The sequence below is a fragment of the Centruroides sculpturatus genome, unplaced genomic scaffold, assembly GCF_000671375.1.
Source record: "Centruroides sculpturatus isolate CEXI.00-Female unplaced genomic scaffold, Cexi_2.0 scaffold45, whole genome shotgun sequence".
Lineage (NCBI taxonomy): Eukaryota > Metazoa > Arthropoda > Arachnida > Scorpiones > Buthidae > Centruroides > Centruroides sculpturatus.
In genome coordinates, this window is record NW_019384310.1 from 1059751 (window position 1) to 1087657 (window position 27907).

Genomic DNA, 27907 nt, shown 5'->3' on the forward strand with positions numbered 1-27907 from the left:
TGTACCGTCACCAATGTAGCCACTACCGCCGTAGAACTTTTAGATATTGCATGGTATATAAGCGCATTTGTCGCATTCAAATGTTTTTCATGTACTATCGGGCTTTTTTAAAGAAAAAATTAAATAGATAAAATATATTTTAAAAAAATAACATTGAAATATGTATATTTATCCATAAATAATGTTGTTATATAATTTCTAATCTTTATAACTTCTAAATCGACTTAAAAGGTAGGTGACCGTCAATGACGTATTTAATTGATACAAGGGGTTTTCACACATATATATTTTCCGAGTATTTTTAATCGGTTCCTGTACTATATAAGATTATCGAAGCAGTATGGATTACCCGTACTATGAACTTTTTAACATTAGGAAATAAATATTTATCATTATTCCATAATTTATAACACAATCTTCCGCATTACCAGCCTTTAAGGCTGTTACTGCAAACGAGATGGTCTTCCAATTCTTTCTGCCTCCCAACGTTATCCCTCTAATTTCCTCTCCATCCTAGCGCCGGTTTTAACTGGTGGCTCTAAACTATAATCTAGAAAGACTTCTTTCTTCATCAAACAACAAACTTTTAGTAGGCCATTCATTAAACTACTATATTTAGCTCCATACGTAAATTCGGCTCCCATCCATCGATAAGATCTTGCCGGTAAGATAAGAGACAATCTAAATTTTATCCTTTTATTTTTTCGTAACACGATTGGCTTACGCCAACTTCCATCCTAGCGGGCGGACAAAGGGACTACCAGTCACCTTATTCTAGACAACGTTACCCAACGTTTCCCACCGAGTACTGTTAGAAAGTATACTCGGAATTTTATCCCATGATAATTTATAATAATTTACAAATTACAGTTGCGAAAAANCATTGGTAAATTGTAGGGAGAAATGTAAGCCACGTCTATGTCAAGGTTAGTGCCTCTTGCGTGGGAAGAAGAGGGGCACGGAACAGGAATAATATACTTTATTTTATTAAAAAATATCATTTGAATTTCAGAAAATAATTATTTTTACGATTTATAATCGTTTTCTCCAACGAATTTACTAGTTTAATAAATAATATAAACTGATTGCAACCAGAAGTAACAGGTAGTTATATTATTATAAAAGTGCTTGGCAAGTTTCCAATTATGGTATTGGTGGCACGGACCAATCGTAAGGAGCCTTTCACTTATATAAAAGCCTAAGCGGCTAAGAAAATTAATAGAGAATATAATATTTTATCTGGTAGATGAAATGTTGCCATTTTATATTATCTTAACCTTATTCGGTTCCCTATTGTGCCAGGAAGATGTTCCTCCCGTTGACCACACGGCTTCTTTACAATTACTTCATATAGTGAGTTCCTTTTCGTTATTACTATTTTTCGATTATAAATATGTGTAATATTTGAATTTAATATATTAATTTATTTTTAAATTTTTATTCAATTTTTTATCTAATTATTCTGATTGTTTTATTCTCTAGTTATTGAAATTTTTCAAAAATTTAATTTGAAATAATTCGAGAAATTAAAATTTTTTTTATCAGAAATATATGCAAGGATATTTTGTCACCATTCTATTTTTCTTACTCTTAGCTGGCGCTACTTTCCAACAAATATATTACTGTATAATTGACTACCTAATACACGTTGGAAAATTTATTTCTGTTATAATGATATTTTATTTAGCGTATTGTTATTTAAATTATTATTATTCCTTAGGCATTGCTCCTACATCTACATTACTTTGATATAAACATAAAAGCATGCTCATACAATTGTTATTCCTCTAACAAAACATTCTTGCATAAAGAAGTCAAAATCTACAGCATAAATTTGTGATTGTTGATTAAGTGTTCGGTTTCACCAGTTTGAAAATATTCTTTCGTAATTCCAAGTAATACTTTAATATATATGTTGGACTGGCATCAACATAAACATTAAAGTTGGATCTTTGATTTTTCATCTCCTTTCTTTCTTCACTCTCCACAGTCTTGGAGTTAATTCCTCCTCTGCGTAGATTTAACTCAATCGTCCCTCTCCATCTTTTTCTCGGTCTTGATCTCGTTACCTATCTTCTCCACCATTCTTTTTGTATCTCCGAACTATTACAATTTACTCTACCAATTTGTTCCGGCAAGCCAAAGATTTCTCTATTATAAACCTTTTGTATATATTTTTTAATATTTAAATGTAAAATATTATTATTTTAATTTGCAAATTAGATAGTGCGCCACGGAGCCAGAACCCCTATTTCGCTATACCCCAATGATCCAAACGTAAATTACGAATATAAAGAAGGAAATGGACAACTAACAAACGTAATCTTAATAATATAAATTTAAATATTATTGTAAGTTATAAGACTTATGTTGTTGTAATTATATTTAACAGACAGGAAAGCTTCAACAGTATACACTGGGAAAATATTTCAGAGAGCGTTATGCCAATTACATATCGTCGAATCCCAGAGAAGTATGTATTCTGTAAGGCATTTATAACTTTAATAAACGATGCTATTATTATTTATTTATTTAACATTGCAAATATAAAATGATATTCTAGCTGGTGGCTAGAAGTTCCCAGAAGGATAGAACAATTATTAGCGGATTATGCCATTTGGCCGGACTCTACGCACCTAAGGAAGAGTGGCAATTTAGTGAGGAGTTAAATTGGCAGCCTATTAGAATACTGACATCACCGCCTAAGACGGATGGAGTAAGTTTAAGATAAACAAATTTTTATACAAGAAAATTTTATCAGTTTGTCTGTAAATCATCATTCTACAAAGAAGTATACGAACCCGCAACGCATTATCATTCACGCAGCTTTCACGCGTTTTTAATCAATGTTTAAGGTTTGCTTCAGCAGTAATTTTTTATGGAAAATTCAAATGATCCTTTCATTTACCAAATCGATTAACTCCCCAAAACAAAAGCAGAGAAATTCATAATATAAATTATTTTAAAACATTTTTAAACTTTAAATTTAAATAAAATAATAACGATTATACAAAGGATTTAAAAACAGTTAATCGATTTGCCCCGTGAAACGGCTCATATAATAAAAGCCAGAGTAGCCCAAAAGGTCAGTTAATCGCATTTTTGCATACAATTTAACAATTTTTTTAAGACAATCAACCCACGAAAGTGCTGTAATTTGCGCATGGAACAAGACTAATTTTTTAGCAAAGGTTGTAATCAATTAACTGTTCGATGTTGGCTAAATATAATTAATTTCTATTTTAGCTATTGTACGAAGGGGCCGTATGCCCAGAAGCCAAAGCCGAACAACATAGAATCAGAAACAGTCCGGAAGGAGAAGCTTACAGAAGTCAATTCACCGTAATTAATTATTTTTTCTCTTTAATTTTTTCAATAACCATCGACTAGTATTTTATTTATCTATTGTTTTAGGAGCTTTTCAATTATGTTACCAATCATAGTGGAATGACCGTCGATGATTGGGAAACTGCCGCCGACATTTTCTCCACACTGAAGATTGAGGTAAAGCCCTTCTTTTCTATTACGCGATTTAAAGTGTTTATTTTAAACCCGCCATAGGCAGGCGCCAGGCAGAATTCACGCGTACGTTTTTATAGTATTATCTGATGAAATATTACGGTGTTATGTATTTTCTTTCTGTGTTTGAACACTTTCACGAACATTTCATTGTTCGGGACTAAAATTTAGTTAACGGTTTGGTTTAGTGGGCTAAGGCAACGAAACACGCGAGCGATGTGTCGAGGGGCGATGCTTTCCGGAAGGACTTCCTACGGAGGAAATCCTGGAAAACTCAATATTCCATTCGCTGATAACAGAAATTCGAATCGTGTGCATTATCGATGACGATGAGACGTCGAAATAGATACATCGTTCCAAGATGGCAGTCGACTGCAAACTTTTCGCTAGTTATGACGTGATCAATCGATATATCCCGTGTTAAATCTGAATTTAGTCCCGTCTATTTAAGCCAAGGATAACTTTAGGGTCTTCTTTCTTAGTTCTCGTATGGCATTTAAGCGAGGGAATCTTTATTTATATATGTTATAAATGGAGTACGAATTAAATTTCCGCCAATTAAAATTGATTTGCAAATGAAAATTATTTACCATTAAATTACGTTATTGTTTTTTTTTTAATTTTTCAAATCAAATAAGTTTTTGAATCGGCGCGGACTCGAATCTTCCAAACCCTAAAACGGGATGAGGGGATTCGAGAAACACCAAATCTCGAGCATTTATTAGCTACAGCTCACATTTAAAATTCTAAATAAAGAAAATTTTACACCATTATAAGACAAAAATTTGGTAGCTGTACGAACGGAATAGCAAGATCGTTTTGTCTCTCGAAATAAATAGAATAAAGATTTTATGGTGCGGAACCCGCGACCGGTATCCAGTGGTTTTATCCATTGGATGACCGCCGCAAAAACCTGTCGAAAATGGCCATTCGGAAATTTGTGGGTAGACTGCCACCAATTACACGTTACGACGTTTTGACGGAATAACGTATTACTCCTATTAATCGACCTATCTGTCGATTATTAACTTCGTTAGTAGCAAAATTATACATCAAAATAATAAAAAGTCGAATATATAAGTTATAAAAACAATAATATATTATTTTCGTGCAGAAAAGCCACAATTTGATAATTCCCGATTGGGTTACGGATGAAGTTTATCAAAAACTACAGGAAATATTCCACGATTCGTTCTATTATAGTTATAAAACTACGAAAGTACAAAGACTTCGAGCAGGTAAATTCCCGAAAAACTCGATTAAAATTATTACATTGTTAATCACGAAATAAAAATTTTTAAAAACTTTTCTAAAGGCGTTTTAATTGGTGACATGACCAATCATATGCAAGAAAGAAACACGGGACAATTAAATAATCTTACCAAGGTTTATGCCTATTTTACCGTAAGTAGTTTATCATTTTATAATTATTCAGTAATTATACAGGACGGTGGTCCAAAACCCATAACAATTTTGTCCACAGCACGACGCTAACATCGCCGCCCTCCTGAATGCCTTGAAGATATTTAACGGGCGAGCCCCGCCCTTCTGCGCAGCCATTGTAGTAGAATTTCATAAAATCCAAGATACTTCTTGCGTTAAAGTATTTTATTCGAATGCTACCAATCCGGAAAGCGGGGAGCAACGCGTTCATTTAATGACGTTACCCGATTGCGGATTGGCGTGCTGCCCATTGGACACTTTCGTAGCTATTACTCGAGATCTCGTACCCGTCGATTGGGAGAAAGAATGTCAACTGCAGACAGAGGACGATTCAGGTAAGATCTTACGGTTAATGTTATCTACGGTTTCAAAATGGCGGAATTTCCGGTTGCTATTTTGAACTATAGTGGATATTGCGCGATAACCGATGTTTTGAACGGAGAGGACGCGCCTCCTAAACTAAAATAACTTATTCTAGTAAATTTATAAAAATATTACTCACGTTAGTGATCCTTTTTTTTCTTTCCTACGTTTCTTCCCGGACGTAGTCGATTCCTCCGCACTCGTTGACGTTCTTTTCTTTGTCTTATTAGTCAATTTCTTTGCCGTCTTCTCCTTTTTCCTCTTTCCCGCGTTTCCTTCTTTTTAATATTAGAAACTGGTGCGGCGGGAACACACTCTGGTTCCAGCCATTTCGGTATTCTTCCGGTACTTGGATATATCATACTCCAGTGTTTTACAAATATTTGAAGTCTTCTTTCTCCTGGTTCTCTAGCGAGCCGATTCGTGAACTTCTTATACATAAACAAATGTAGCAGTCCGACAGATCATTCGTGTAATGATTTGGCAGGTTTTCTTTATTTTTTAAATAACCCCATAACCTTTCGATGTTTTGAGTACGATCACCCGTTTTGGGGTTTACAAAGTTTTTTTTGAATGATCGACTGTTCTACGTTCAATATCGTCGATGCGATTATATCCCTTCCATTCATCGGTGATAATCAGACTACCACAATTTACAAATTTGGACACAACCCAATTTAGGGTGGTTTCGGATCCGTCATTCACTCGACAAACGAAGCAATTTCTGTCCATTAACTGGTAAAATTTGCGGGTGTACGACCGGACCAAAATTCGTCGGAATTGATGTCTACAAGACTCGTTATCGCTGTATTACCGTCAAACAAAAAATTAACAACAATTATCGTAATATTTAATAAAAAAAAAACTTTAAGAGTAGATTTTACCTAAATAACTTGTTTGCATAAAAATAGTACAGAGAAAACTATGGTAGAGTACGCAAAACACGCAACGACAAACCTTGGCAACGTCTCCCTAACTATTAATTTGCATATTTCCACGAGAAACATGCGTCCACGATGTCATATCTAATAATTTGCATATTTACGCGCAAACACATTTTACGGCTCGTTCAACGAATTTGCATATTTCGTCACGCGTTGTATCAGATACTCCCTCCGTCAACTATTCCACAAAATGCCCCGAATGGAGATTGCCGGAAGTTCCGCCATTTTGGAACCATAGGTAACATTAACCGATACGATTATTATATAAATTATATTATTATTTTGATTAAATTTAACACGGAGTTATTTTCAGGTAACACGGAGTAAAAAACTTTTGAATAATGAGGGCTGACAACGGTAGGTTTTGTTAAATTGTAGAAACTTTTGTTATATTGATATATCGACAAATAATTGATTTTTTAAAAAATTCTTAAACATTCTCTTTAATTATGAGTATTGGTAAGTGTTTGGAAATTTTCTGTAATCCGAATTTATTAATTTCCACAATTTTCGGTATATAAAACGCCGGTAAAATATGTTCTTTAAAAGTTTTAAAATTTCCCAAAATATATAAGCATAATTAATGTTTATATATCTTTTTTAGTGCCTGCATTATTAGTTTAAACTCTGTCGGCCATTTTGTTTTACTTTTTCCTTATTTTTATAGTATTTGTTTTTCAGGTTCCTCTAAATCGAGTTGGACGACGAAATGGATTTATTTTATATTCGTTTGCTTCGTAAATCAGTTTTACTTATTTTAGAGCAACGACACGCATTTTTTATTTTATCAGATAATTTTTGTGTAAATACTCATTAAATGGAATATATATTTTACTATTATTTCGTATTACTAATGTAAATTTTACAAATAAATTTTTGAAATTATTCGCTTATTTAAAGTTATTACTTTTTGTAAGACAGTCGAGAAATTCTCTTGTACAGTGTCCCGGCGACAATTATCACGGGTTATTAAGTCTCATACCGTATCCATTTTTCACTAAACGTGACGCGCATGCCGAGATTATGACTCGTTTGTAGGAAATTATGACCCCACTGTTTCTGAAGGTCGCGTCATTATAACTTAACACTAATTTAACTGTCCGAAAACACGATAAATAATCATTTTTTTTTATTCTAGCGCGATATTTCAAACCATTTTAGATGCGAAAATTACTGTTTAAAAGTCTATATTCACCATTAGATTAATTAAAAGGATTCTTTATTGGCTATATTAAATAATAGCGAGAAATTAACATATTCGAGGTTCTAGCGCTAATTAATATCGGGATCCCCGGGACATACTAATTAATATCTACAAAATTTACTACATAATTAAGCAATGGAGGGCTGGTAAATAAAACCGAAAAAACGTTTAGTAAAGATATTTAAATACCCCAGTGGTAAGGTGTTTTTTATATTTAGTTAAAGTAGAAGCTGGGTTAGAATGGATTATCATCATTTGTAATACGGCAAAACAACAGTATAGCGGCTGTCGTTGTCTTATTATCGTTTTAATAAACCGTTAACCAGTTGCTTAACTTTCCCGGCAACTTTTGGGGGCGCCATCTGTTACGATAGTTTATTTTAAAAACCGTTTATATAATTAATTATTATAAAACGTTAAAATGCTTAATTTTGACGATAGACAGGAGTTTTATTTAAACATTTATAAATACTAATAACAAGTAAAATCGTCATTAAGTCCTACCCTATTCGAGATACGACACTCTTTATCTCCCCAACCCTTCGACCTTTAACCACCAAAATTTAACAGCATCAACTTTTTTAATACACAAACCTCTCTGCAAAATTTCAAGAATTTTCGATAAAAGGCACAGAAGTTATTAAGCTTCAAAAAAGGTGAACAAAATCGTGCTCCGCATACATACACATACTAACATCCACAGATGCAGAAAAATACCCGAATTTATTTGCATTTTTCGACGTTTTAAGGTCGTCTGAATCCAAAATTGTAATAATGTTGAGAAGGGAGAGTCATTTTTTGAACCTATGGCCATACTTTTCCTCTGTTATAACAGTCGAGAGAGTAATATGCAAAAGAGCTCGCAGAAATGTAAGCAAAAATGTATAAAAATATTCTCATAAATTTATGTAAAGAAGTGTAAAACGTTTATAAAAACGTATACAAAAAAGTGTTAAAATTATAGAACAAAAAAATACGTTCATTAAAACGTTTAAAGAAATGTGTCGACGTTTTTTAAAGATAAAAAACCACATAAAATCTTTNCACGCACTAACATCTATACGTATAGAAATTACTCCTAAAGTTTCTTTTGCTTATCATTTCTCGACGTCTCGAGGCGTGCTAAGTCCAAAAATGTAAAAATCTGGCGATCATTTTTTGACCGATAGCCGTACTTTCCTTCTGTTATATATAACAGAGCAGGGAAAGTAGGCTAATAACTTCTTTTTTACGGTTTTAACACGTGTTACGCCGAATCCGAGAATATTGCTCGTTTCGTGAAATAAATTTGCGTAATTTGACAATACAAGTCGACCCCCGTATAAGATCATTGATTATTCCGTTTTATATGAATTCCATGTTGTACGAGTCACTTAAATTTTACAAATACGTGAGCCGTTCACAGCCCGGTACACATATTTGTAAAATTAAAGTGACTCGTACAACATGGAATTCATATAAAACGGAATAATCAATGATCTTATACGGGGGTCGACTGTATTCTTGCCAAATTCACGAAATAGTATCGGTTCTAAGCCAGGCTAGTACAGCATTATGGGAAATTTACAAACTTTCCTTCACGAAAGCATTTTCGTTTTCGTTTAAGCTCGCCGGTGGCGAAGTAAATAACACCACTGGTGGCGGATTCGCGCCCGGCCGACGGACTGGCCAGCGCTTTTCTTCATCTAAAAGGGGCCAGTTTCCCCAGCGGCGTAGCGTGGGTGTCAGCCGCCCGGGGCGCAGGAAAATTTCGCCCCCCTTATTTAGGTATCTCAATTTAAAAGACTAAAATTCAGTTTCGTCACAGAATAAGTAATGAAAAAATCCGTGCTAGTGTCGCCACCTTTTCAAAATCGCCGACCCGGACGACGGGTGAGGTTTGTTCGAACGGAAGTTCCTGACGCACGCGTATGTCATTTTGCGACGCGAAGAATAAGGCGCAGCGCATGGCGGTTCTAATGAGTTACACTTAGGGACTAGGGAGACTCGGGTAGGAGTAACGTAAGTAACTAAATTAAGAAAAAACAACTACAGATGACCTAGCCCTATCGAATATTGGAGACGTGTAGGAATACGAATCGTACAAGCAAAAAAAAATCGACAGGTTGCGCACGATATTCCCGGACAAAATTAATAGTTCGCCCGGACCGTGAGTCGATTCCCGGACTGTCCGGGCGAAAACCGGACTAGGTGCGACAAAAATATGAAATGAAATGGTTCAAATTTTTACAAGATATTATTATTATTTACGAAATTTCGCCGCCCCCACTACGCTACGCCACCGAGTTTCCCATAAAAGACGTCCCGGGAGGCATTTCTACCTCGGCAGATGGCCCGCGTAGCGCGTCGCCGCATACCGACTCTTTCCGTCAGATCATTCACGTATCGAATTCGCGACGCGTCGCTCCTCCAACGCGTTCAAAACGCGGGTGACGCGCGTTACGAGTGGCCGTGGGAAGTGTGGCAAAAGTCAGAATTTGTAGACGAGTGTCACCCAGCAAGGAACGAATACAGTATACGACATTATCATTGTTATTTATTCGATTAAAACTTTTTAAATCCTAGAATGCCTAAATGTTTTATACGTAAGTAAACTTGTTTAGATTTATGAACAAAAGAAACAATATGCGTAAACTTATTCTCCGCCGCCTCTAAAGATACATATAGAGCCAGTTGTATACGTATATAGAGTAAAACCTGTCTTAACGGAGCCTACACGCCAGCGTCGAATACATATACCGTGGTATTTATAACTTATAATGGCACTGGCGTTAATATATCATTATATTCGTGCGTATTTGATAATTTTAAACTCGTAGGTATTGATAAAAAAGAGAAATATTCGTTTCATCACTCTCACACGGTATGACGAAATGCATATTTTTCTGACAAAGCAAAAACGAAAAATAAAACAATTTTTCGTAAGAAAGAAATATTTCGCGTATAATGTCCTTTCGTAAAACATTTAAAATAATTTTGTACGTTTTTAAATAAATAAAAAATACTTCATTAAAACCTATGTATTTTCTATCTAGTATTTCCGCCTTTAAACCTTTAACTAAACAGTTAAAGGTCGATAAATAAATGTAATACACATTTATTTATCACCGTATTATTTTACATTATTAAGCGGTTTTTATATCAAAATCATTTGGCATATGTTTTATATCGTTGGAAAATATTAATTTACGCTTCCTCTCATTTTTTGTACCATAATTTAATCTATAAAAATAAATTAAAATGGCTTTCGATTGGCGCAAAAAATAAATAAATAAATAAAAAGCAGTTTTGAATTATCTACGTTTCTTACAGTGTTTTTTGGGATATCGTTTTAAAGGAATTAAAATTATATTTTCGAGATGGCATCTGTGATTAAAAATATAATTAACTACAGATAGTCGGCATTTGCGGCTATTATTAGTAATATATGCGCGAAACACTCGGCGGATCACCGATGACGCGGACCAATCGTAACGCGCCTTTCACCATTTAAATAGTTTGGAAATGAACGTAGAAAGTAGAATATCGTCCGGCGGAGAAAATGTCGTCATTTTATATTATCTTAACCTTATTCGGATCCCTATTGTGCCAGGAAAATGTTCCTCCTATCGACGATACGACTTTACAGTTACTTTACATAGTGAGTATCTTTTCGTTGTTGCTTCTCGATGAAACATTCGTACGGTATTTTCGTCTTATTTTATAAAATAATACATTGGAGAATCTTTTAACAAACGCATCAATTTAGTCGTATTAACGCGCGATGATATTTTTACACTTAAAAAGTAAGTGTAAAAATATCTAAATAAATAAATTTACATATTAATAATGTGTACTTTTTAAAATATATATTTAAAAGTTTATGCGAATTAAATTTAATATATGGTTTTATTAACTCGTAAGTTACTCGTCGCAGTTTAGTAGAGCGATAGATATTTTTTTACGAAACAATAAACAAGTTATGCAAAATATTCTACAGTTTTTATAACGTATATTTTAAAATAAAAGTTACTAAAGTTCCAGAACGATTTAATCACGAAATAATTGTTTGTAAAATTAAAATGTCGTCGTTACTTTACCATGCATTGTGTTTTAGATTTCGCGCCACGGAGCCAGAACCCCAATTATTCTTTATCCGAACGATCCGAATAAAAATCACCGATACAAAGAAGGACTCGGACAATTAACAAACGTAACCTTTTCATACGTCCTTTTAAACCAGGATAATTTAAATGATTTATAAAGATGCTTTCTAATAGACCGGCAAACTTCAACAGTACGCTCTGGGAAAGTATTTCAGGAAGCGTTACCATAATTTTATCACGTCCAACCCGAGAGAGGTAAGTGTTTCCAAGAGGTATTTCGCCGCCACTCCGCTGGATAAGGGTGATTTTCTTTAATTACGCCTCGTAGGTAGTGGCTAGAAGTTCCCAGACGGACAGAACAATCACCAGCGGGTTGTGCCATTTGTCCGGACTGTACGCGCCCTCCAAGGAATGGCGGTTTACCGAAGAAATAAACTGGCAACCGATTAAAATACTGACGTCGCCTCGGACAAAGGACAAAGTGAGTTTAATAAGACTTCTGTTATTAAGTTTATCGGTTATTAATAGAAAAGAGGATTTATTAGATTCTCAGAGCGAATTCTTCCAACTTTTTCCGACTACCATTTAACGCCGCGCATTAAACGGTAGTCCGAGTAGCGGCGTAATGCGTTATATTACTTCACGCGGCGCAATGTATTAAATAAATTCGAAAGAAACAATCTGTGACAAAAAGTTAAGCACGGAGACAGAATTACTTAATTAAAATAATTAGTTGCGGCCGATGGCGCACCGGGTGATGCTAGAGCGCCACCCTACCGTCTTTAAAAACGCCGGAAGAGGCTGGCGACCAACCCGCGTTTTCCAATTTCCGCGCGTGCCCGTTAAGAGTACGAGAGATCCGGCGCCGCAGTGGCAACGTCCGCGGCATTCGATCGTACCAAACCGTATCGCCTCGCGTATCCCGGCAAGAGGGTCCGGTGTGATACGGTCGAATACCGGAAGCGCGCGTTTATCCGTGTCTAAAACTGCGCTATTGTACGAAAAATAGTTTTCTTCGCTACGCTATCTTAGTCGACTATTTCCACTAATGAAATTTCGTTCTATTCCAATGCCTCCTGGTTAGCGCGTAGTTTTTTTTTATCAATAAATATTTGAAAATATTAGAGGAGAAGGTGGTATTATGGAATCCCAATTACATTTTAGTGAATTGTAAACAAGGTATCGTAACTACACCCACATTTTTTGTGCGAAAAGTACTGGTAACTATTAAACTAAATGTTCCTAATTGGAATTTTCGCTAGTGTAATTATAAGTATGGTTTTTGAAGGCTTTTGTACAAAAAGTCCGAAAGTAGGCTTAGAGAAAATCGGGTGGTAATATGGAACCTTACTGTATATTTCCAAAAAAGTGCTTTTATGTAGCCAAAACAAATAGGAAAGGACAAAAAATGTTAAATAATTACCAAATTATTTACTCCAATGTATTTTATCGCAAAAATGCTTTTATAATAGAAAAATATGACCTCCATCAACAATATGTATTCCAGCAGCTCTTTTTCGATATTCTCCGGAAGAATTAGCTTTCTACCTAGTGTCTTTTTCACAAATTGCTCCGGACGAATGTCTGATTGCAAATAGAAAGTTCGGAGGAGTCGAGTTCCATCTTACTGTAAAAGCACCGATGGGGTCCGTATTTCACGCATCGCCATCTCCAATTAACTTACGTCTGTCGAGACCAAAATTTAAAAAATGTGAACATCACACAGATTAATATGTACCCCTAAGTCTCTGGAACGGAATACATGCACCAGTGAACCTACAACTACACGATTTATATTTTAAAAATAATTAAATTCACTTAGCATTCAAAACTTTCGAATTTCGAAAAAAACAAATTTGCTGATTAAATGCGGATAACCGTTTAACTGAAGTAAAACGGGTTTTCTCCTCGCTATGGATGTCTGCCTAGTTCAGTTCAGCCACATTCCGCTACAGTTCGTAATCCGCTCTAAATTACAGTTTCGATATAATTAAAAAACACGAACGATTTCTGAATTATTTTCGACATTTAAACGCCGAAAATAATTCGGAAATCGTTGGTATTTTCGATAATCGTATAATCGAACTCGCCGAAGTAAATGCGAGAAATGCGACGGGATTTCGGTAGAAAGGTAAAAACCTTTGTTCGGCGTACGTCCATGCCGAAATTGTAGGATTTCATTTTACGTAACGCTTCTAGATATTTACCAGCCAAAGCTTTCTAGCGGAATATGTCGTATAAATCTTAAACAGTTATTAATACAACTGTTTTTGATTTCTTGCCTTAGTTGTTGTATGCGGGAGCCGAATGTCCGGAAGCCGATGCCGAACTGGCTAGAATTAAAAATAGTCCCCGTGTAAAAGTCTATAAAGAACAACATAAGGTAATTAATAATTATAAACGATATTTTGTGTGGAATATTCGACGACGACCATAAGAAACCGTTGGCTTTTTTATTTCAGGAACTTTTCCAGTACGTTAGCCACCGAAGCGGAATAATGGTCGACGATTGGCTGGGCGCTCTTTTGGTCTTCGACGCCATCAAAATCCACGTAAGATATTCTTCGTTATTCGGGCAAATTACTTATATCGCGTAATTTAGTGTTACCTATTCGCCAATTTCTTCAAATAATCAAATATACGCCAGCCTCGGTCAAATTTTATCGGCATTATTGTCCGTAGTATCAACCGCGGCCTGGGAGACCAATAATTACGTCAATAAATTTTGGGGCGTTTGTTTTCTTAAGTAGATTACAGTACAATATTGTATTAGTCCAACCAATCGAGATACGTAACCTTACGCTATCGGTCTCTTTTATGATTATAAATCGATTCCGGGTGGCGGGCCAGTGCCCTATTTGCCTCTTCTGTCGCTAATGTCGATAGAACGATTCGGATACTCGAGCGGTTATTATTGAGCGATTAGAAATCGATAGTTATTTCGATAATCGAATAATTGTTACTCGAGCGACGGCGCATTACGCAAAATAGGGGCGGACAATGGCGAGAAAAGCGATAAAGATTTTACGAATATTTTATAGTATATAAAAATGTCTCGGATAATAACCGTGTCGGCGACAGAACCAACGAATGCCGAGGATTTCTACTAATGTCGAAAAAGCTCGATTAAGCTGCAATTTTCCGAGTTTGTTTAGAAATTTATATGGAAAATTATCTAGTTTTATGTATGTTTGAACTTGCACAAAGTACAAATTATACGAGTATTAAAAAGACAATAACGAATGACGATATCCGATCAACGATTCGATATCCTTGAATATTATAATTAGGGAATGTTTTAGTGTTTTCAGTTATTCTTCTTATCGCTGTTAGTTAAGCGCATCTCGATCCCAGACTATTTTTCGACGAAATTACAAAAATTCAATTCGCAATTTTATTAACATGAAATCGGTCAAATTCCAATTTTATTAACTTACGCTTTAGGATATTTAATGAAACGTAAATCGGTAAATATGCCGACATATTTGCGTGTATAACCGGTTAAAATGGCGCCACGAGAGCGTTCGCGTTAGCCATCCAGCCGAATTAAATTACGCGAATCCAATTTTTCAAAATATTTCTCGGGAAATTTTGCATTTTTGACAAGTTTACTCGGAAGTAAGCGAAATTCGAGACCTCCGACTGCCGAGTTCGGAAGACAAAGTAGCCTACGCTTTCCACAATTTCACTTTTATCGTACTTACTCTTAAAACAAGAGGACTTCTAGACAATTATTTTTAACCTCCAAACCAGCTTCGGTCTATCGAAATTGCTACGTAACGCTTTTTTAATAATTAACTAATATTTTTCATTGTTTAACTAAAATTTTTGCAAGTAGTTGGTAATACAATGGAGTGAAATTTGATACAACTCGATTGTATCGCGAATTACGGCATTGAATTACGAATTACGGCACACGATCGTCAAACTTTTTTTAATTTCTGCGGAGGCGCAGTCCGAAGTAAAAGGTCGTCCGTAAGTGAAAATTATTTAGGACTATCGCTGGTGCGGTAAACGACGGAAAACCACGACGTATATTTCGTAGCTTCGACATATATAAACATTTTATATTTAAAAAAGTTAATGCGCGAAATTACCGTAATCGAGGTAATTTTATATTTCCGTAGGAGAGTAACGACGCCAGCGTGCCCCATTGGGTCACTCCCCGAGTTTATCGGCAATTAGAGAAAATAACGCAAGACTTCTTCTATTATCCTTTTAGAACCGTAAAAATGCAAAGACTCCGAGCAGGTAAAAATAAAATGATTTCATTATACGTTTTATTTTACGTAAAGAATAAACATTTTGTATCGTCGTCTTTTTAAGGTCCTTTAATAGGCGATATAGTGGATCGTATGCGGGAAAGAGACGAAGGGAAGTTAAATAATCTTACTAAAGTTTACGCCTATTTTACCGTAAGCAGTACGCATCTTGTATAAAAATTTAATCATAGAAAACATTTTGATACACTTTTTATTAACAGCACGACGCTAACATCGCCGTCCTCCTGAATGCCTTGAAGATATTTAACGGGCGAGCCCCGCCCTTCTGCGCCACCGTTTTAATAGAACTTCACAAAATGCCAGATGCTTCTTGCGTTAAAGTATTTTATTCGAACGCCACCGATCCGGAAAGCGGGGAGCAACGCGTTCATTTAATGACGTTACCCGATTGCGGATTGGACTGCTGCCCCTTGCCCACCTTTACAGATATTACTCGTCCTCTGGTACCCGTCGATTGGGAGAAAGAATGTCGACTGTCAAATTCCAGTAATTCAGGTATTAACGTAGATTATTTTAATAACGCCTAAAAAATAACTGTTTATATAAGTGTTTTTGGATCTTCGAGTAATTTATTAAAATTCCGAAATCTTAATTGTCGAATACCCGCGACGGAATTACTTAATGATTTCTATTTCGGTCGGAATGATTGGCAAAATTTTAACATCGCTCCACTCTTATCCATACGACAATTGTTTTAATTGAAATCCGCGCTGGCAATTTTGTCATTATATACGTATTGTCTCGTTGTTTTATAAATTCTCTTAGCTTTAATTACGGCATTTTTTTCTATTCTTTCGGCTCATCTATATATTTACTTTCTCGTAATAAATGTTTATACGAGATTTAAAATTAAACCTTTAAGATAAAAGTGTGCCGCCATGGCGTTAATTAATCTCAAAAATAACGGATGACAAGAAATAATGGACAAACTTTGATAAAACAAACGTAATTCAAAATATATCAAAAATATCCTTCTAATTATAAATAAGTATGGTGTACGATTTACATTTCACTAATATAGATTATCGCCCCCTATCCATATAATATACAATATGTTAGATTAAGTGGAAAATTTAAATATTGCGAGAAATAATTACAATATCTAAAATATATACAATATAGATCAGTGTTTCTCAACGGGGGCGATATCGCCCCCGTGTGGGCGTTTTTTCATGTTGAGGGGGCGATTAGTAACAATTTATATTTTGGGGGCGAAAAACAATTTTAATATATATATACAACTGTATACAAATATATAATTTTAATATATATATATAATGTTTTACTATATAAACAATATAGTAAAACATTATATTAAGAATAATTAGATATTTTATTGGTTATATCGTACAATAATCAAACAAATAACATTATACTAGTCACTAGTCTATTCGATGCAGTATGAATTTGGCGTTAGCCTTGGCCCTCGGCATCGGAATTTTGGAGTGAAGGGGACGATACTACGTAACGGTTTTATTGAAGGGGGCGATACTACGTTGAAGGGGGCGACGATTCGTTAGAGGTTGAGAAACGCTGATATACGTCTTAGATATTATAATTTCTTTATTCAGTATTTACTTATTAAAATATTTATACGTATAAATATACATTAAAATATATTTGTTTAAGGTAGCCCAAAAATCAGTTAACCATTATAAAGATTGCCTGGTCATATTTTTCACTTTTTATCAATTTTCTTTCGATTTTGTGCCGATATGAACTCAATTTACTCCGATTCGTATTGGCAAATATACCGGAACGGACAAAACACGATTAACGAAATTTTGAATTGCCTATAAATAATTAAATTTACATATAAAGTATTGTAAAGTACGCTTAGCGTTTAGTCGTTGTACACATTTAACGACCAGTCTTATTGTTTTTGGGCCGAAACTTGACAAAAATGTTTTTCTTTTATTTACAGGTTACACTAGCGCCTGGTGGATACGACTGGATTTATTATTTTATATATTTGCTTTGTACATCAACTTTTCGTCTTAGAACCTCTCTACTTTTACGCGTTCTGTACATATTAACATAAAATTTCTATTTCGATCCAACTGTTTGTTGTATCGTTACGTCGTTAAACGGAATCGTTGGTAATTTAAGCAATAAATTTAATTATACAAATGCTTTCATTTCTAAATTTTAAGCGTAGAAAGATTCTTTAAAAAATATTTTTATTTTTCCTTAGAGGACGAAGCAAATATACATAGAAATGCCTGAGAAACGAATAATAAGAGAAGGCGGTTCTTCTCCCATTAAAAATTAGACTTAGAAAACCAAAATTGCGCGAGAAAAAGGTTTAATCTAAAGTAAAAACTTGCGGTAGCCATCGACGTACGAGGTGTGTTCGAAAAATACGCGGACTGTTTGAATCGCGCGGCTCATTTGGCTCCGGGGGAATCGACTCGGTGTCGCTACATTTGTACACATCGTCCGGTGATAAAGCCGTTTCCCGATTAGCTAGGCGCTTTTGACTGAAGCGCGATTTTTTTCGTTTGTCGGATTTCGGAACGAATGACCCGATGGAGCAACGACTCTGTGAAATTTTGTGTTAAACCTGGAAAATCCGCCACCGAAACATTCGCTACGCTCGACACGGCTTACGGTGATGTGGCTACGAAGCGTACGGCGCGTTCGAAGCGGTCCCCCGCACCCAAAAAAGCTCGCCGAGTTCGATCCGATGCCGACAGTTTTCTTTGATGCTAAGGGTGTTGTTCGCCGCGAGTGTCTCCCCCAGGCTCCGCGGCCAACCAAACTTACTGCGTCGAAGTTCCGAAACGTCCGAGGGACGCCGTCCGTGGCAAAAGACCAGAAATGCGGGGGAGTGGCCACCGGTTTCTCCGTGGCGACAATGCTTCGACCCATTCGGCCGTCGGAACTGGCGAGTTTTTGGCCAAACACTCGATCGCCGTTCTTCCCCCACCCCTACTCGCCCGACCTGACTCCTCGCCACTTTTCGTTGTTCGAAAGACCCCGAAAGGAAGAAGATTCGAGACGATTCCCGAGATTAAGGCAAATGCGACGGAGGCGCCGAAGGACGTTACAAAAGAAGCGTATTAGGACTGTTTCGACGCGTGGAAACATTGTTGGGATAAGCGCGCGCGTTGGGAAGGACAGTACTTCGAAGGGGACCCAGACACGTAACTTCTACATAAGATACAGTACATTTTGTTTTACGACGTCGGTCCGCGTATTTTGTTGAACAGACCTGGTAAATTGACGACAGTCGTAAACTGGACCGACACGTGGCCATGGCCTTTCTACCCATCGAAGCGACTTACGCGGCAAACTTCGACCCTTAATATCTCGGTCCGTAGATCGAATATCAAAACTCCGGCTGGGTGGCGACATTAGCCCGGCCGAATTGTACGTATTTGCGGAAAGTCACGTTTTAGCGGTGGTTGGATTACAGACAAAACAATTTCTGATTTACGCGCAACTCGGTGCTCCGAAATTTTCCACCAAATATTCTCTACCTCTAAATTTGCAACGCTGGTTTCCATTTCCCACCAACTTTGTAACATCGATTTATAAGCGGGTTGTGTCGGGGCCGGAACGCCCTTCTTTCCGGGGACGGAATGCGTTTTCGGACGTTTTCGCCGATTTTGTGGTAAGAAACCAATGGCCAAATTTTTCGTAAATAATTGAATTACTTTAGTTACGTATTCAAAGATGGAATTTCTTTTTTTAAAGCGAAACACCACTGTTTATAGACGACGAAAGCCCGCTCGGAGGCTTCGATGGGTAGTTCGACTGGCCACTACATCATTAACAGTCGATTCTAAACTATCAAATTCGTTATTTTTTAATTTTCTTCCAAAATTAGAAAATAACGATCCAATTAACGGATAGGTCGGACTATCGTGGCGGGGATCAGGGACCATAAATTATCACGGGTATCGAGAAGGAGGAAACGGGGTACAATGCCGTACTCTATTCCTCGGTCGTGTGGAGGAACTCTATCGCCAATCGTCCATGTCGGTTCCTGGCTTCGACAACCCGGCAAATCTAACAACGAACATTTCCATTAGTTATCAATTTCTGTTACTTTCGCGACTGGGTTTAATATTAAAACACTAACTTCGGTTCTCGTAACCCTCAAACATATATTATTTACTTACGAACGGGCTAAGTTTTCCACGTTTTGTGGTAAGTAGAAAACTGTTCGTTCGGCTATGGCAACGCAACGCTCGGGCGATGCGCCTAGGGAATGCTTTTCGGGTGGTCTTTTTAAGGGACGCCGGCCCCTATTTAGGCGTTACGGACGCGGAGAAAACCCGAAAAACGCCACGCGGCCATCCCGTCCGAACCAGGCGCGAACCCACCATCGAACTCCCAGCGTTCGGGGAACGAAGATCGCTCGGCCACCGGTGGGCCCGTAAGTAATCCGTAAATTAATCCAGCGAGTACATTTGTACAGTACACAGAATGACAGAATTGCTAGCGTTCGATCCTTCGACGTAGGGGAAGGCGGGGCGAGACCAGAACGTTTTAAGGTTGGAAAAGCCGTAAGACGACAACCACTCGACAACGATCGTTTTTTTATTCTCGGCAACTACGACGTTCGATAATATATAATACAATATTTCATTTTTGAAAAACGTTTTTAAGAAAATTTAATATTTTAAAATTACGCGCAAAGGCGCCGTCTCGCCCCACCCGCGGGATAAGACGGGGATATTATTCTTATATACGGAAAGGAGAAATTAAAACGGTTAAAGCGTCTTTTCTTCAATATATCGCATTTAGCCCAACTCTCCGTAGACGCAAAGTATAACCCTCCGCCATAGAGGCATTCCGCGGTTAAAACACAACACATTAACTACAAGACCTATTGGAACATTAACGAGAAATATATCGAAGCCAAAGGGCGACGAATATTAATCTAAGACGCGTCGAAGCTGGGAGAAAAATTAATAAATAAATAAATACAAAAGTTTCGACTTACTCGCATTTACTGTCTGCGGCTGATTGAAAGGGTTTCTTCCATAAAATTAATGGATTCTAGACTAATCCGACTCAACATTTCCAAAATACGTATATATTTTTTGGAAATAATCCGTATAAACTACACTATAGACAAAAAATTGTAGGATTACTTACCGAGTGTGCGCCGTTCGACATCGCCGTTGCTCGAGCTTGTTTTCGTCGCGGAATAGCACACGAAACGGCGGCCGCGATTTCTGATAAGTTATTTTTCTGCGAAAACTTCGTTGAACTTTGGAGACATCATTAATATAAATAATTTTTATGGACGTTAAATAAGAAGTGTTTCTTTCACAAGAAATGTATAAAATTAGTGCTGTATTAGACTTACGGTACCTAATTTACATACTGTACANATACTAATATTATAAAGAGGTAATGTTTGTAAATTTGTATGTAGGGGTAATCTCCGAAACTACTCGTCCGATTTCAAAAATTCTTTCGCCAATATTTACAATGGAACTCGAGGGTGGACGTAGGCTGTATATTATTCCGGTAAACATTCGTATAAATTAAAAGATATCATCTAGGGTTAAGGCTTTTATGTCCAACAGATGGCGCTACGAGTACGACGCCCTAAGTTTGCTTTCTGCCAGGATGAACTAAAGCGGATCATCTTCTATCTGTCTATATAAATTAAAATGTAATGTTCGTTTGTTCCTGCCAATTCCTTTGAAATTTTGACACAACGCAGCATTCGAATACGCGCGTGCTTTTATATAATATACTGTACGTGTCGAAATTCAACCCCACCGAAGGGAGATGAACGGGATTAAGGCTTACCCTAAAAATTCTCTTTCTATTTATACTATTTTAGATGCGGTTTTTTGCGTTTTTGATCGCGTTTTAATATGGTACGTCGAGAGAATGTACACTAAGAAGGGATTTTTCGAAAAATTCCCTCCCCCACGGGAGAAATGTTATACATTTATAATAGATACATTTTGAGCCACAACAACGCGTGGCGGGGTCTGCTAGTATTTTATAATTTTTGAAATTAGTACAGCTAAGCTTACAGATTCGTTAGTGGGTGAAATAGCAGAAATATCGTTGGTAACGATGCGCAACGTCACGTTACGGATACTCGACTCGCACCTAATGACAAAAAACGTCGCTACGCCGGACATACGCGCGTACTTCGGCCAAATTCAAAGAAACATTATTATTAATGGCCGACACCGACGAAAGGACCGACGAGACGTGTCACTTACGTGCGAATCGATCTTTCGTCGTTATTCGCTGGCGTTACGCTACTTTAAACCGTCGGCACTTCTATAATCGGTATACTTTCTAGAAAAAAATCCAGCGAAAGAGCGACAAAAACGCAAATACGGGTATAAATTCTTTAAACTCTCGCGATTTTATGACACGTACTGTACATTGCATCGAATGGTCAAATTCAAGTATTTAACCTTATAAGGCCAAATGTTTTTAATAACAATTGTAAATTGTTATAAATATACCGTAATTTGCACAATTGTAGATTGTAAATACCAGATAAGTCGGGGTTTTGCGATGTTTAAACCTCTTTCAATCGATATCGAATCGTACATTCCAAAATTAAACAATTATCTACACGTAAAATAGAATATAGACTCTCGATTATCCGAAGAGCGGGTTAACCAAAAATTCTTACGAATAAGCCATTAAGTCTGGCGAATCTTTTTCTCCGTCATCCGCTTAGTAGAAGGGGGACGATGCGGATGGCTTAAGGGTCCGGTTTGTCACGAATAACAACGCCTTCCCGTTTCTTGGAAAATTTACTGGCTTCACCCGATATCGGACGAATCCGGATATTCGAGAGCCTACCGCTTAAAAGTATAATTACATAATTTAGTCACTGTTCTATCAATTACGTGAAATATAAATAATGTCTACGTTGAAGTTAATCGATCGATTCATCAATTGGACTCGATGAAATACATAAATATAAAATATTTGTCTCCGCATTTACGGTTTTCTGCTCAGAAAATCGAAATTCGACCGACGTCTCCGTTATACAGTAGCCTAATTACTTTAACCCTTTAAGACAATCGACGCGGCCGTTTCTTCCACATGGCTTAATTACGGGACGAATGAATAAGGCGTTAGCAACATTTCGAAACTTGTCCGTGTGTTAATTATTTAACAAAGTAGCTAAACACAATCGCGGTATTCGCGCAATACGATTAATATCCCATTTTTTTTGCTGGTTTCATTCAAAAAGTTATAAAATAATCGGTTGTATTGGGCAAGCTTATAAGAGTGTATATACACTCTTATATAATAAGCTCGCTCATTTTATAACTTTTTTTGGGAAATATTTCGTTTCATTACACGCGAATAAATAATTTCTACGTAAGACTTTTGAGGTAACGCGCTAATGAAATTTTGGCAGGGCCAGCGTAATAAAATAAATGATCGAATATCTAAGTATATTTCTGGCTCGTATGCGAACGAATCAAAAGACGGGATAAGATTAACGAGAACATTTATTAGCTTACATACATCCGACTTGGATTTTACACAAATTGCGAAATTACACCCCGACTTAGGCGGTAATCGCTCGGTCCCACCTATCGCCTAAGTTCGGGGTATTACTGTACTGTATTTATTTCTGCAGGAACGGCATTTGGAATTACGAAGGGTTTTTGTCTTTTTACATTTGCAGCGATTTGAGTTACAATCGACCGTACGGTGGCGATATCGAACTGTTCGACCACCTAAATTAGAATTCTTTTAGACTTATTTCCATATCCGGAGCTTCATTAAGCCAAATAAAAGTTTCCCGGTAGCGCCGGTTTCAAACGTCGCGTTTCGCCTCTAGTGGATAAGTTTTCATTTTCAATAAAAATTATACCAGCCGAATTATTCCGGTTAGCCCCATCTACCTCCGAAATCTTTATCCCAACGCTTTCCTCTACATTCGCCGTTGCAAATTTAAACTCGGAAAGCCGTAACATTTTCCCGCTAACTGATTTAGTGACCGTTTAAAATTCGAGCTTGTCGAATTTTTACAGAGATTTCGTTCGATGCGAAAGAAGACTCTTCCTAGGATTTTTCACTATTTTCCATTTCGACGCGGGTAATATCTTTTACTTCGTTCTTTTCGTTATCGACCTTCTCTATTTCGGGAGAGCACTCTTCGTCTTCTATGGATCTCCGGCGGTTATTAGCTCCGAGTCTTCGCTCCAATCACCTATTTCCGTTTTCGTAACGTTATTCGCCGTACGGACTGCCATCTATTTCGCCACCACGCTCTCTATTTTTCGTAAATCGAATGAATTTTATTCCTTCCGATCATTCCATTGTGTTAATCATTTCCAACCGGGTGGTTTCGTTTTCTCCGTGTCTCGGCTTTCCAACCATCGAATTCGTCTGGCATTCCGCAAACTTCTTCGACAATTTTGTTCGCCAATTCCCGGCGTTGTCGCTTGGCCAGAAGTACGGTATTTCGAGGTTTGCCGACCCCTCTTTTCGTCCTACGGGGTTATAATACGTGGCAAAGTCGGGCTCCGATGGAAGTTTATACCGTTTAACGACAAAAAAGCGATATTTTCCAGCTATTTGATGAAAATGAAATTTTTAGTACATTTTTAAAAATTGCGTCCAGTCCCGAGCCCGCGGAAGGCGCGATATTTCTACGGAAGCGCCGGATAGTAAAAACGCGGAGAGCGGTTCTAAATATATCGACCAAGTCGTAAATATATCGGCCATACCCCGGAAGATACGTGGCGGGCATCGGTCCTATGAACTTGCCCATATTAGTAACTTCGTATTCATTTTCATCGGAACGTATTCGCCGATTTTCTTTCCAGTTTTTATCCCTACTTCCCATTCCGTTTTTCTTATCGGGTCACTGGGAAATTTGTCCATTTCAAACCCGATCATTTTTATTCTCGGCATTGCGCCGAGATTCGACCAGACGGCATTTCCATAATATCGAAATAAGTAAAAAACGGCAATTTTAAGGCAGGCAAACGCGATACGACGGACGAAAGACTTTTCCGTAATTGGACCGCGATTCGAAAAAAATTGTAGACCTATAAATTACCGCCGTCGTCCGTCTTTCCTTAATCTAATCGAAATCGGATACGAAAATCTTAGGGGCGGGAGGCCCGATTAACTATATAAGAACTTCCGACGCCAACCCAAAGTCCCGTTATTTCCGTGGAAAAGTTTCCCCCCAAAGCGGTTAATAGACGACTCTATGGTCGAATGAAAGTACGATGTACGGGAGAAGCCGCGGACAGCGTATATTTTAAATTAAATGGATTAAAAATTGCGGCCCGGTATGGCCACCGCGTGGCAATAAATAATTACCGGTTATTTCTTTCGTACTATATAAGCGTTTAATTTTTATATTATTTCTACCTTCGACGCCTATAATTTTGTTTTTAAATTTATGACTTTAGAAATATAAATGCCGGGTTTCTTCCGTCTTTTTATAAAACGCGAATCTATTTCGTAGGTAATTAGGTCCGGGAATCGACTTTCTACCATTTTTTCCTCCGTATGCGTTTAATTCTAACGCCTTAATGTACTTTAACCTAATTAACTTAACACGAAAATATAAATTTACAATTTGATACCAGTTATTATTTCGGGAATTCTATTATCTTTTATTATTAAGAAACTAAATTATATCGAAACCGTAATTTAATAATTCTTATTAAATTACGGATCATTTAACGTATTACGTTTAATGAAATTAATTATTATTATAATTAAAAATCGTACTTTTTAATTTATAAGAAACGAAGGCTTAATTTTTAAACTTTAATTTGGCTTTTTTGAGTGGGAATAAAATTCCTATAGTTAGGCGGTCTTAATATAAGCGGAAATGCGCGGGACGTACGAGAAATGGATTGGACAGAGCCTCCGAATTCGCTGTTTAGCCAACGAATTCGATACGGATAAAGAGCAAACGCCACTTTTGACACCAGCGATTTCTTCGCATCCTGGCCAATCGCGCGGCTGCCACTTACAGCCTGTACACACTAGGCGTTTTTCAACGCGCGTTTTAAAGAACCAAGAGTTCTACGTAGGCGTACACACTCAAACGCGCGCTTTTGGCCAAGCGCGCGTTGATAGATTTTTGTTAAAACGCGCGTTTTGCGGGCGTCAGCCGAGCGCTTTGAGATATATGTGCTGCCATGTTACCGTACATTCGATCGCGCGTTTTGCGGGCGTCAGCCGAGCGCTTTGAGATATATGCGCTGAAACGGAGAACGATCATTTCGATACTGATCTATTTATTGATGAAATCTAAAAGAGACCAACCATGGTCAAAGGATTTTATAGATATTTTAAAAGAATTTATTTTGTCTTAGTTTTGGTCGCAAACATTTCATGCGTCAGTCTATCTCGCAATATTGGGTGCACCCAAAATTTTCTTTGCCTCCGCCGTCGTCTTTTATAGCGACGATAGAGGAGCCACACACAAGCAATCACTTCCACATCTATTTCCAAACCGAGCCAGTGCGCACGCTCTGCTAAACGCCTAGTGTGTACACAGCCTTAACGAGAATCGTTTCCAAGTTCGGCTACCTCGAACTCGAAACTCGTAGAGCTCCTCCGAAGCGTAGAAACACGCTAAGAGTTTTCTTCTACGACTTCGTCAGTTTATTTTTCGAGAATTAGTTTTGAATTTTGACGAAATCTTTTAAAGCCGATTCGTCGAAACGTTCAAATCGAACGTTTGACGAAATCAAAGTTCAGATATAATTACCGTCAAATTCGGTAAATATTTTATAATAATTCTTTTATAATTAGGTTTATGTCTGAGCGCGCGCTTTCTATAATAACAACAGATTGGTAATGATTCGACAAGTCAAATTGAGGCAACTAAAGGTAACCACGCCAAATCTTCTGGTACAAACCCAGTATCGACCTTCTCTATTTCGGGAGAGCACTCTTCGTCTTCTATGGATCTCCGGCGGTTATTAGCTCCGAGTCTTCGCTCCAATCACCTATTTCCGTTTTCGTAACGTTATTCGCCGTACGGACTGCCATCTATTTCGCCACCACGCTCTCTATTTTTCGTAAATCGAATGAATTTTATTCCTTCCGATCATTCCATTGTGTTAATCATTTCCAACCGGGTGGTTTCGTTTTCTCCGTGTCTCGGCTTTCCAACCATCGAATTCGTCTGGCATTCCGCAAACTTCTTCGACAATTTTGTTCGCCAATTCCCGGCGTTGTCGCTTGGCCAGAAGTACGGTATTTCGAGGTTTGCCGACCCCTCTTTTCGTCCTACGGGGTTATAATACGTGGCAAAGTCGGGCTCCGATGGAAGTTTATACCGTTTAACGACAAAAAAGCGATATTTTCCAGCTATTTGATGAAAATGAAATTTTTAGTACATTTTTAAAAATTGCGTCCAGTCCCGAGCCCGCGGAAGGCGCGATATTTCTACGGAAGCGCCGGATAGTAAAAACGCGGAGAGCGGTTCTAAATATATCGACCAAGTCGTAAATATATCGGCCATACCCCGGAAGATACGTGGCGGGCATCGGTCCTATGAACTTGCCCATATTAGTAACTTCGTATTCATTTTCATCGGAACGTATTCGCCGATTTTCTTTCCAGTTTTTATCCCTACTTCCCATTCCGTTTTTCTTATCGGGTCACTGGGAAATTTGTCCATTTCAAACCCGATCATTTTTATTCTCGGCATTGCGCCGAGATTCGACCAGACGGCATTTCCATAATATCGAAATAAGTAAAAAACGGCAATTTTAAGGCAGGCAAACGCGATACGACGGACGAAAGACTTTTCCGTAATTGGACCGCGATTCGAAAAAAATTGTAGACCTATAAATTACCGCCGTCGTCCGTCTTTCCTTAATCTAATCGAAATCGGATACGAAAATCTTAGGGGCGGGAGGCCCGATTAACTATATAAGAACTTCCGACGCCAACCCAAAGTCCCGTTATTTCCGTGGAAAAGTTTCCCCCCAAAGCGGTTAATAGACCACTCTATGGTCGAATGAAAGTACGATGTACGGGAGAACCGGCGGNAGATAATAAATCTTTCGAGATTAAGAAAAACGGATGGGCGCCCTCTTAATAGGCCTTTTCCAAGTAGAAACG

At 37.4% G+C, this 27907-nt stretch overlaps 1 protein-coding gene across 1 annotated transcript; it reads left to right on the plus strand.

The window, feature by feature from the left end:
• Window positions 1–1188: 1188 nt before the first annotated feature.
• On the plus strand, window positions 1189–18149 carry LOC111621575 (lysosomal acid phosphatase-like). The gene is made up of 20 exons (XM_023363759.1): window positions 1189–1353; window positions 2224–2319; window positions 2393–2473; window positions 2564–2716; window positions 3247–3342; window positions 3415–3504; window positions 4634–4757; window positions 4835–4923; window positions 5003–5297; window positions 6583–6593; window positions 11570–11665; window positions 11733–11813; window positions 11887–12039; window positions 13846–13941; window positions 14021–14110; window positions 15686–15809; window positions 15885–15973; window positions 16042–16336; window positions 17766–17940; window positions 18036–18149. The coding sequence occupies exons 1-19, from the start codon at window positions 1252–1254 to the stop codon at window positions 17840–17842; spliced, it is 2238 nt and encodes a 745-aa protein (XP_023219527.1). The 5' UTR covers window positions 1189–1251; the 3' UTR covers window positions 17843–17940; window positions 18036–18149.
• The last annotated feature ends 9758 nt before the right edge of the window (window positions 18150–27907 follow it).